This window comes from Phyllostomus discolor, chromosome 7 (genome assembly GCF_004126475.2).
Source record: "Phyllostomus discolor isolate MPI-MPIP mPhyDis1 chromosome 7, mPhyDis1.pri.v3, whole genome shotgun sequence".
In the NCBI taxonomy this organism is placed as follows: Eukaryota; Metazoa; Chordata; class Mammalia; order Chiroptera; family Phyllostomidae; genus Phyllostomus; species Phyllostomus discolor.
This window is the reverse complement of record NC_040909.2, coordinates 39,436,418-39,448,491: the sequence shown is the minus strand read 5'-3', so window position 1 is coordinate 39,448,491 and position 12,074 is coordinate 39,436,418. Positions and strand designations below refer to the sequence as shown.

The following is a 12,074-nucleotide window of genomic DNA, read 5'->3' as shown; positions in this document are numbered from 1 at the left end:
AGTCATATAATAGAATATTATACAATTCTGAAAATGAATAAATCATGGCTTCTCAACAAGAAAGTGGATAAATTTTAGAAACCTAATACTCAATTCTTTAAATGAAAGTCCCTTAAAAAGACATGAAGTATGATAGCTTTTAATAAAGCCCCAAAACAATCATAACTAAACAATGTATTATTTAGTTTTACAGACTGTGTGATAAAACTATATCTTCTTAAAAGCCAAGGAAATGATAAACACAAAGTTCAGAATGATAACCGTCAAGGGGACACAAGTGCAGGAGTTGAATAAGAGAAGAATACATAAGTATTCTGGTCATGATTTTAAATCTTGGGTTGGATAACAGGCTTCATGTGTGATAATTATCTTGTTATATTTTATAATTACATGTATTTTCTACATGTTTGTAATTAATACTAATAAAATAACATAGAAAATAAAAGGAAGAGAGTATGACAATGGCCTTGTAAGACCGCAGTTACAGTTTAGGATCACAGAATATCAGAAATGGAACCACCTCCTCACTTTACACATAGAAAGGGTGAGGCCCAGTAAGGAAGTTAAGTGACACACATGTTTATTCAACAGATTTTAATGGAGAACTATTGTTGGTGTCTGGGTTTCATCCAAGGGTGTATGTAAGATACCATCCCTAGCCCCATGGAGCTCACTGTGGGCAGTGGGGGAGGGGCAATAACATAAACACAAACATAGTAAGTAAATTATATTGTATCCTAGAAAGTCCTAAATCTATTGAGGGAAAAGGAAAAAAAAAAACAAGGGCAAAGTAAAGGAGATCAATATTTCCAGAGGAAAACTGGGGGCAAGAACAGGCCACAGTGTTAAATAAGATAGATAAGCTTCATTGAGAAGTTGAGGTTAACAAAATCTTGAAGGTAAAGAAGGAAATAGGCAAGTGTACATTTAGAGAAAGAGCTTTCTACATAGACAAAGAAATCAAGAGTGACTTCAAGGATTTTGGCTTGAGAATGTGGGAGGATGAAGTTGCATAAATTGAAATGGAAAAGCTGAGGTGAAGTAAGTTTGTGGGGTAAGATCAGGACTTTAGTGTAGAATATGCTGGGTTCACGGTGGCTATTAGATTTCCAAGTGAAGGTGTCAAGTAAGCACTAGAATATACTTGTCTAAGGTTCAAGATAGAAATGTGGAGAAAGTCAAATGACATCAGTGACAGAATCAATACTAGTTCAGTGCTTTTTGTACCAAACAGAATGAGATAAATTTGGAAGAATTAAGAGCTGAGACCTATTAAAATGAACACAATAGAAATGAATAGGAGTACTCTGAACAAAAAAGTGGAGTTAGAAAACATTTTGACTTTTTCCAGGTCTTTTTGCAGAATTTTTTTTAGGTCTTTCCAAAAATATATAAATATAGCAGTATTCAGTTAGCCTCAAGTTGACATATTTCCTATTTTGAGATAGTTGATTTTCTGAGGATTTATCTATTACTTACCATATTATTTTCTTTCTTAAATTTTTATTTTTAAAGATTTTATTTTCAAAGAGATGGGAAGGGAAGGAGAGAGAGGGAGAGAAACCTCAATAAGCAAGAGAAATATGAATTGGTTGCCTCTTGCATGCCACCAACTGGGGACCTGGCCTGCAACCCAAGCATGTGTCCTGACCAGGGATTGAACTGGTGACCCTTCAGTTCATAGGCCAGTGGTCAGTCCAATGAGCCACACCAGACAGGGCTCATGTTATTTTCTATTATTTCTTTTTGTTTGTAGGCTACAACAATTATGGAACACACACACTTTCAGCTGCACAAATAAATGAAACCAATTTTGCAGGAAATTATGCAACATAGAGAATTCCAAAAAATTATCCACATGTGGATTTTTATTGGCCCTGATCATGTATTGCGATGAAATGATTATAACTTTGCCAAACTGCTTAGTACAAGTATAAGGGCTTGGCGTGCTCCTGGAATAGTTTGCAGAGATACTGAACTGATTAATTGATGTTTTATTTGCACTTTTTAGAGCATGCTGAAATCCAAATGTAAAGCCAAAATCCACTGAATGACATTAGTGGGATGTGGTCACTTTCTAAGAGCTTACACAGGACACAGGAAATCCTCATGCAGTTCCAGAAAGGTTAAGTGACTTGCCTAAAGTCACCAGTGCCAGAAGTGTGTGAAGCACCTGACTTTGCTGGTACCTAGGCCAGTGTGCCTTTACCAATACATTGCTGCTTCAATGCATCACAAAGGCTTATAATTCGCTTCTTTTTTATTATCTTTTTGCAGGGTTTCTTCCGGAGAACAATCAGATTGAAGCTTATTTATGATAGGTGTGATCTTAACTGCCGTATCCACAAAAAAAGTAGAAATAAATGTCAATACTGTCGGTTTCAGAAATGCCTTGCTGTGGGGATGTCTCATAATGGTAAGTGAACACTTAGCTCCATGTATTTTATTATTCTCATTGTGGCTGCCAGATCAGTAAACATGAAGGCCATTGATGAAAACGTACTTATACCACAGAATGCCAGGTTTCAGAATATTGCATATTTACAAAGCATTTCTCATTTAGGTCAGAGTTTTTAAGCTGTTGTGAGGAATCCTTTCTGTGGTTGGGCATGTGCTATGATCAGAGTAAATACTTGAAAATCTGGGAGGTGATGGAAATAACTGTAGTATTTTAAAACAAATATATGTGTGATTATATTTTATGTTGCTTTAATAGCATTAAACAGATTATACTTCTGTGTATCAATAGTTTCTTTCTAATTTAAATATAAGAATTCTGCAGATTTCTAGATATGGAACTTTAGGTGGCTTATCAGAATTTAGATTTATATATTCTATTTATTATGCAAAGATGAGTGTAGCTATAGTAGTAGTCTTGACTTTGAGCAGCATACAAACTTGTGAATAAAGAAATACGTTAAAGTTCCACAAAACTTCAGTGTCTGTAGAAAGATAAGAGAATAAAACTTTCTACTTTTTAAACCTATATCAAAAATCAAGCTTATGAATTGGAGTGTTGACCTAATGAGTGACCTAACAAGAAAAATGTAGAAGACCTGAGAAGACCCATGTTTTCATGAGCTGTAGAGTTAACTCAACAAAGTCCTGGAAGATAGGTCTGTTTGAATAAATAGTTCTTGATTTCTATTTAGCTCTGACTGATTAACTAGATTATAAAACAAGTTTGATGTAATGATACTATTGTATTTTTCAAGTATTAGTTCTTTAAAAACTCGTTATAGGCTCAAGAAATGTAAAACGCGAATGTGATCAAATTGAATCCAAAGTCTCATTTCACTGGATATCCTGTTTTTTCTTTCTTTTGCCTTCATCTCTCTCAAAACTGATCTGGTACAAGGATAATCTCTCTCTCCTTCTTTCTCTCTCTCTCTCTCTCTCTCTCTCTCTCTCTCTCTCTCTCAACTGTATTTTTATTGTTTACACTCTTACAGCTGCCCCTATTTTCACACTCTTTGCCTACCTCCCCCTCTTCCCGCTGGCCATCACCACATTGTTGTCTGTGTCTGTGGGTTATGCATATATGTTCCTTGGCTAATCCCTTCCTTTCTTTATCCAGTACCCACTCCCCTCTCCCTTCTGACAGCAGTCAGTGTGTTCCATCTATCCATGGAATCTTTGAATCAATCTTCATCTATAAGGACTCCAAAGCATCTGTGAAAATTAAGTTTTTGCTCATTATGCTGATGTTTTGTTTTTGCAGTGAAAATCATCAAGATATTTGGGAATCACTAATTGGTTGATACCCTACTCTTTAAAAATAGTTTTTAGCCCTGGCTGGCGTAGCTCAGTGGATTGAGCACGGGCTGGGAACCAAAGTGTCCCAGGTTCGATTCCCAGCCAGGGTACATTCCTGGGTTGCAGGCCAGAACCCCCAGCAACCCCACATTGATGTTTCTCTCTCTGTCTCTCTCCCTTCCCTCTCTAAAAATAAATAAATAAATCTTAAAAAAAATAGTTTTTAAATTATACTGTTATCATTAAATGGCTCATTTACTCTAAAGACAAGAATGTGTTATGAATAGATCTATTAGCTATAGTTGACAGGAAGGAAATTTGGTCTAACTTTCCTCAATAGTTAATACATTTGCTGTGTATACAACTGCAGTCATTGATTGCAAAATAATTTGCTGGTTAATATTATCCATTTTCTTTTTATTTCAGACCTCATAAAACATAGGGCATGTTTTCAAGTCAAGGGTTGTGTATTAGGTGATGAAATCAAGTTGCAATAAACTTCATTTATCTTTATGAAGAAATCTTTGATTTGAGGTCATTATCTATAAGACTGCCTAGAAAAACATGCCAGTTCTGCTTTTAATGCTGTTTCTTTTTTGTTCTTTAAAAAATTGTCACTTTACACATTGATGTAAAATATATTTCCTGTTGCTTGTACATATTATGTAAAATATATCTCCTATTTCTTATTTTTAATAGGCAAATAGTATTTAAAGCCCAACCTATGTGGTATTGAGGATATAATTTTCTCTCCCCAGAAAAGTCAAAGAAAGCTATTATGAAATGAGTAAGGTCATGTTTGAACATCTTATGACTATTTAAAAAAAGGAATTAAACATCACACATAAAAGGCTTATACAGTTTAACACTTACAGGAGTGCAAACATGACTAAGAGAATCCCTTCCCAGAGGTTTTTATGGTAATGTGTTTGCTGCAGAGAGAAGAAAACATCCACTTAATCTACACATAAGAAGGGGGACTCCACAACTAGATTTTGATTAGTTTAGCCTGTTTTCCTGATGAAGGTACCATTTTTAAATACAAAATTTTCTAGGAGATCATAGTAACTATTTAAAATTCATTGCTTTGTCCAATGTGAGGCCAACTGTAATGAGATTTCCATTAATACAAAATGCCTTTTTGTTAATGTTTTATATGAATGGTCCTCAGTGTAAGAACCCACCAACTTAATAAAGAGGCTTCTAGTGTTATATCAAAATCAGCACCTCACTGTTTTTAGTATGCACAAGAAGAAATGAAATTCCCCTGAAGTAAATTTGCTTCTTTCTGTGTTACTTTTATTTTTGTTCTTTGGTCTCTGTGTAGTCCATTCTCTGAATTTAGCTTCCATGTTAGCTACACACTCCCAGCTTTGAAAGACACTTCTAAAGTAACCATCAAGGAACCCAAAGGCCCTAGGGAATGTTGTTGGAAAATCACTGAAATCAGCAATTGCTAAGTTCTTTTAACTTTGAAAAGTCTATGATGCTATATAAGTCAAACAACCTATGTCACTGAATTTTTCACTTTTCAACTAGTTATTCCATATCTTACAGTGTCAGTCTTCCCAAATATTTAGGCAACTGATACCTGTCAGTCACCTGAATTTAAAAGTTTCCACCTGTATGATTTGACGCCATAAAAATATAATTCATGGCGTGCTTGGTGGCTGGGACTGCTCTGGAAGGGAAAGACCTAGGTCTCTGACGCTTGGGTTAAATATTTATGTACTGAGGGTCTTGTAGTCTGGCGGCAAGTGTTGGAAACAACTCGCTGGGTTTTGGGATGTATTCCTACACAACAAAGGTATGCTAGCCATTGTTCTGGGCTTCGGGATGGAGGAATTAAAGAGAGAAAAAGGGAGAGAGAAGCATCAGTCAGTTGTCTGCCATATATTCGCCAACCAGGGAATGAACCTGCAGCCTAGGACTATGATACATCATGACATCTTTCAGCTTGGAGATCCTCCAGAAATGGACTTCCGGCAAGATGAAGGAATAGGTGGACGCACCGTACCTCCTCGCACAACCAAGATTAGAACAACAATAATTTACAACAATAATTTACAGACAGAATAACACCCAGAACCGGCAGAGGATTTATCTGAATGGAAGTCGGGCAGCCAAGAAGTTGAAGTAGACGCATTCATCCAGACTGGTAGGAGAAGATGAGCCAGGCAGGTGCGGGGCTGGGGCGGGTCAGCGGCGCGCAGAGGTCGGGGAAAGTTTGGCGCAAAATCGGTGCAACAGCCATCTGGGGTGCAAGAATGCAGCGGTGATCCCTGAGTACGAAAGCTGTGGCTGGCAGACCCAGAGGGGTAGCAATTGTGGACCAGGGCAGAACTTGCAGCCCAGGAGCCCAGAGAAGGGTCTGAGCCCAGGAGAACGGAACTACCGCCATTGTTCCCTCCTGTCCCCACTCCCGCCCCCGCCCCCACCCCCACATATAACGTCGCAATCTAGTGACTGGGGTGCCCAGCCCCGGTGAACACCTAAGGCTCCATCCCCCACCATAACAAGAGGGACCAGACCAGGAAAAAAAAAAAAGGAGAGACAGGGAAAGATATAAGATATGTTCCCAACAGAACAGATCAGTCCCCCAGGACTCATCCTTTTGAATGACCAAGAAATAGCCAATCTATCAGATGCGCAGTTTAAAACACTGGTGATCAGAAAGCTCACGGAATTGGTTGATTTTGGGCGCAAATTAGATGAAAGGATGCAGGTTACCATAAAAGAGATGCAGGAAGATACGCGGAGGAGAGCCAATAGTGAAAGGAAGGAATCTGAGTCTCAAAACAATACAGTGGACCAGAAGGAAGATAGAATCAACCAAGCAGGAAAGCATGATGAAATAAGAATTCAAAAAATCGAGGAAAAGCTTAAGAGCATCCAAGACACCTTTAAACGTTCCAACATCTGAATTATAGGGGTACCAGAATGGGAAGGGGAAAAGCAACAAATTGAGCACATATTTGAACAAATAATAAAGGAGAACTTCCCCAATCTGGCAAAGGGAACAGTCTTCCAAGAAATCCAAGAAGCTCAGAGAGCCCCAAAGAAGTTGGACCCAAGAAGAAACACACCAAGGCACATCATCATTACATTAGCCAAGGTAAAAATGAAGGAGAGAATCCTAGAAGCAGCAAGAGATAAGGGGACAGTCACCTACAAAGGAGTGCCCATCAGACTGTCAGCTGATTTCTCCAAAGAGACGTTACAGGCAAGAAGGGGCTGGAAAGAAATATTCCAAGTCATGAAAGACAAGGACCTACATCCCAGATTGCTCTATCCAGCAAAGCTCTCATTTAGAATGGAAGGGAAGATAAAGTGCTTTTCAGATAAGGTCAAATTAAAGGAGTTCATCATCACCAAGCCCTTATTTTATGAAATGCTAAAGGGACTTATCTAAGAAAAGAAGATAAAGAAAAGACATGTATAGTAAAAGGACAGGAAACTCACAATTATTAACAACCACACCTAAAGCAAAACCAAAAGAAACTAAGTAAACAACTAGAATAGGAACAGAACCACAGAAATGGGGGGCACATGGAGGGCTAGCAGCAGGGGCGTGGGAGGAGGAGAGAGGGGGAAAAGGTATAGAGAATAAGTAGCATAGAATGTAGGTTGAAAATAGATAGGGGGAGGGCAAGAATAGTACGGGTAATGTAGAAGCTAAAGAACTCATAAGTATGACACATGGACATGAACTAAAGGGGGGAAACGTGGGTGGGAGAGGGGGTACAGGGTGGAGGGGAGAGAAGGGGGCAAATGGGACAACTGTAATAGCATAATCAATAAAATATATTAAAATATATATATAATTCGTATGCCTGAATCATGTCTTCTGTATGTTCTGATCAGTTGCTCACTAATGTCAGGCAGTACATTTGATAATTGCATAATGATGCATTTTGATCATAACATGTAGCCTAAACATTGTAGAAAGACATGACTTCAGCATTTTTCCAATTAAAAACCTAGCTGTTTCTCAAATGCCCATTTTCAGCATTGGATAGAAAAAGCACGCAGTTGTTGGATTGATGTACTTGGGGAAATTTTTTGTTTTTCAGTAATTATCAAGATAAATACATATTGCCATGATTTTGGTCATTTAATAATCCTTCATTTTTAGACCGTGGGCCAATCCTGCTGATTGCTCCAAAGTCTTCCTGAGTCATCTCAAGCATGGTCAGCCCAATACCCTGTCTAGACACCTTTAGAGGAAGGCTCCAAAGACAAGTAAAGCAGAAATAAAGAGCTGACTTCCTAGGCTACCCAGAATTAACTTACTAAGGGATTATTACATCAGCTACTATTTGTTTTATATTTTGAATTAATAAAGCAGGTATCTACAGAATCTTGATAAAAACACTCTCATAGATTAATGTTGCCTCTTCAGTCTAATGGGCCCTTACACATTTTTATGTGTAAGGGTTTTAGGTGAGGGCTTTAGGCTTTTAAAGTATCAGTTTTGTGTTCAAGTCCTGTTGTCAAAATCTCTGCCATTAATCATATTTTTAAATATGCCCTTTTTATTTTTAATGAGATAATTTAGTCATTAAGTATTTTGACTAGTCAATATTTCATATTCAGAGATGCTTTTCATGTATGAAGTAAATAATAAAATACTAAGTGTTGGCTCTGCAGAAAAAATAATCTGATGTAGAGAAGAATTGACTTATGATAATTATGAGTCATTCAGCTAGGTTTTTCCCTATGCCATTGAGATTTGAATAAAAATTATGTTTTTCATAAATATAAAAATTAGTGAAACCTTAGCTTTGCTGATTAGGATGTCCTATTATATAAATGATGGGGTTTTTTAGTTTTTAAAAAAGGCTGACAACTTAAAAATAATTTCTCAGTGGCTTCATGAAAATTTAGAAAAGTGGTTTCAGAAATTTTTGTGGCACTCAGCATTTTTAAGGTAGTTCCTTTCTTCCTTGTAAACAGAAGCTCTGGTGTATATTGCAAAAAGAAAAACATCAATGGCAAATAAATTTAAACTTCAAATTGTTACTCTTTTTTTTCTTTATAGTCTTCTTTGTGATATAAAGGAAAATTACCCAAATGTTAACTTTTAGGAAAATATAACAGAGTAAATCATCCTAATGCACATAGCAGGCATGTTACTCAAACCTGGCTGGCCTTCATGACCATTTACAGTCTAGCCTCCACCGCTTTATCCCGCTGATGCTCTTTTCCACGTAAATTTCAGACAAACTGTGTTCTTTGCTCTTCCTGGAAAATGCCTGTGGGCCTCTGTGTACTATGTCCTTCAGTTCCCTAGTTAAAAAAAAAAACAAAACCTACCTGGTATTCAAGGCCCAGTTCAAATGTCCTCTCTTTCATAAGACTTGTACTTCCCCAGTTTTCCTCTTCTCTTGTTTCATACCTTTCTCTGACATCACATTGTGACTTCTTTTTAAATCACTGTTTAACTACAGTTGTCCCCATTTTCCCCTCCACCACTCTGCCCTACCCCACCCATACCCACTTCCCACACTCAATCCTACCCCACCGCCATTGTCTTTGCCCTTAGGTCCTTTATACATGTTCTTTGACTACCCTTGCCCTTCTTTTCCTCGTTATCCTCCTCACCCCTCCCCTGTGGTTACTGTGCCTTATAAAGCAAGGTAGTGATCACATCTGCTAACAAAAACCAGATTTCTATAGACAGCAATAAAAGGGATAAATAAAGCTGAGGACAGGGAGGGAATCAGGGAAATTTATGAGAACTCCAGTAATATATTAGGAACTAAAACATTGGGATGGGTGAGAAGAAATGGAATTAAGAGAAATATCAGAACAATGACCAATTAATATAAATGTCTGCAGGGAGAGAGATTGTCAAAACTATTCGGGGTATCTAGTTTGGCTGATAAAATGAATTAGCCAAAAAAGGAAAAGAGGATGAGGAGATAGTTTGGAAGGGGGAAATGAAAAGTTCATTTTTATGTTGTAGTTGAAGTGCTTATGGGATAGCCAACATCCATGTGTAAAGGAATCTAGGAAGAAGTGAAAAACAAGGATCCAGATCTCAGTAAGAGAACGCAGGAGTCACTGGCACATCTTGTGAGTTAGAGAGAAGATCAAACTAGGAAGAACAGAACACAGGTGAAGGAAGAGGTATGGAAAATAGCATGCAGAAAGAGGAGAACCAGAAAAGCAGAAACCAGCATGAAAAGAGGGTGAAGAATATCAACAGCATTAAGGTCTAGGAGATTGCTGGAGAACACAAGTAGAAGAACTTAGAAGAGGTCCCCAGATCTGTCTGTGAAAAAAGAATGAGAGACTTCTAAGAGCAAAGTTTTGGTAAATTTAAATCAGGCGAAAGCTAGATTGCAGTGGGTTAGGAAGTAAATAGTAAGTGACAAATGCAGATGGAGAGGGAGACCTACTCTTTCAATAACTTCAGTGGTATAGTAAAAAATAGCATGAAGGTGTGGGTACCCTAGGGTCAGAACCTTAAATATCTGCTTAGGTGAAAAGGAAGGAACTAGTAAAGAGGGGTACATGAGAGAAAGAATAATCTATATATATACTTAGGATCTCCTCTATTAGACATGTTTTTTTCATCCTTGGCCACCTCTCCCCCATCCAGTCTGTCTAACACGATGTCTTGTATCAATAGGCATTCAATGAATGAATTCAATGATGTCAAGTAAGACTTAAAGGAATCAGATTGAATCAGAAAGGCAGTGGTGAGGCAGTGGTGTTTTGTTTATCTCTACTTTGGAAAGAAACCTAGGCAAATGTTTAAATGTTCTCTAAAATAGTTTGAAAAATGTTATCCCTGCATAAAAATAATACTGGTGTTCAGGCTGCTCCTTGTTTTGCTTTAGAGGACCTAGAAAATTATAGTTATTAGATTGCCAAATTCTGTAAAACCTCAAAATGCACAAGGTTTTTTTTCCTAAGAAAGAGAGGTGGAAAAACATAACTTACTTGGCAAAAGCTATATGAAAAGCAATAGTGTTGTATAAGACTTATTTACATGATAAGGCTTTTATAAAATAAACATGTTAAAAGTGGGGAAACTGACTATGAGACATAACCTTACTAATTGTCAAAAGCTTGATAGCATTAAAAATTCACCCCTTAGATGTTGAAAGACAAAACTATTTTTAATAAAACTTATTTCATTCTTCTATCTTCTTTTGATTTATTTTAAAAATCTGCTTTAATTTATCTTTGTAATTAAGTAGCACTTAATGATGTTCCTACAGTTAGGTGTTTTTCAAACATGTCATTAATTGTCATTAAGGAACATTAATTGTTTCTAAGATTCAAAGAACAGGATACCTAAATATTCCATGGGCTTGGAGTTGTTGTGTTCAAGAAATCAGTGCTAACACACAATGCTGAATCTGTCATATGCTAGTAGTTAGCTCCATTCAGTTCAGTAAAAGTGTATTACATAAAGGTATGCTGATATACTTTCACCAGAAATTAACGAGTCTCTACAAAACCTTTTCTTCCTATAGGGTGCATAGTGATTCTGATATTGACAATTTTCAAAAAAAAAATAATAAGTTACATGAATTTTCTATAGGTGATTATCCCAAATAGGACACTGAATGCCCATATCCTAGAAGTTGCTCAGTGTAACATGTGCTAGATCTGTAGAACAGACAGAATGTCTTTCATTTTCTCGGGGACTCAAAGAGTAGACAAAAGTGCTTTAAAAAAGAGAGAGCGTAGCATGTTCCCCAGTCCTATGTCATAGAGACTTGTAGAATTTTATAGCTAAATTTAGAACTAGAGGAAGGGATATTGAAAGATCTTCTTTTCCAAGTCTCTCATTCTGCATAACTAAAGCAATTGAAGACCAGAGGAGAAAAGCCACATAGACAGTTGTCCACTAGCTGAAACTAGAAAGTAGCCTAACTACCTCAAGTGCCGGGTTAATTCCATTGCCTGCCAAAGAGGCTGAAAGTTCTCACTTAGTGATGTGTGGAGCATTTTCCTTCTCTTTTAAAATTAATCAGTAGTGTTAGAAGATTTTGAAAAATGTGTTTGTATATGAGCACATCAGCCTTTATATTTCTGGTCCCCAGTTTAGAACTTCCATCTTCTATTTCTAAACTTCAGTTTTATGGAAAACAGCAGTTCATAGAGAGAATACCTCCCTCATCTTGATTCTCAGATTCACTGAGGTTCAAGAATTACTTCACTAAAAACACCATTTCCTAAACAATTTAAAGAAAGAGAGATAGAGATAGAGATGGTTGGATAGATAGACGGATGGATAGATAGAGAGTCAGGCAGGTGGATAGATAGACAAAGGGATTAGGTTTTCAGCTTTTGTTCTT

The 12,074-nt window shown here is 37.1% G+C and overlaps 1 protein-coding gene across 5 annotated transcripts in view; it reads left to right on the top strand.

The window, feature by feature from the left end:
• Positions 1-12,074, top strand: part of PPARG (peroxisome proliferator activated receptor gamma) — a 149,449-nt gene that overhangs the window by 101,278 nt on the left and 36,097 nt on the right. For 4 of the 5 annotated variants that reach the window (XM_036030788.1, XM_028518765.2, XM_028518764.2 and 1 more), the window contains one exon: positions 2,278-2,416. In XM_036030788.1, coding sequence (XP_035886681.1) covers positions 2,278-2,416 — 139 coding nt within the window. Of the gene's footprint in view, positions 1-2,277; positions 2,417-12,074 lie in introns of those variants that run through there. The other variant, XM_036030790.1, reaches the window with a different exon arrangement.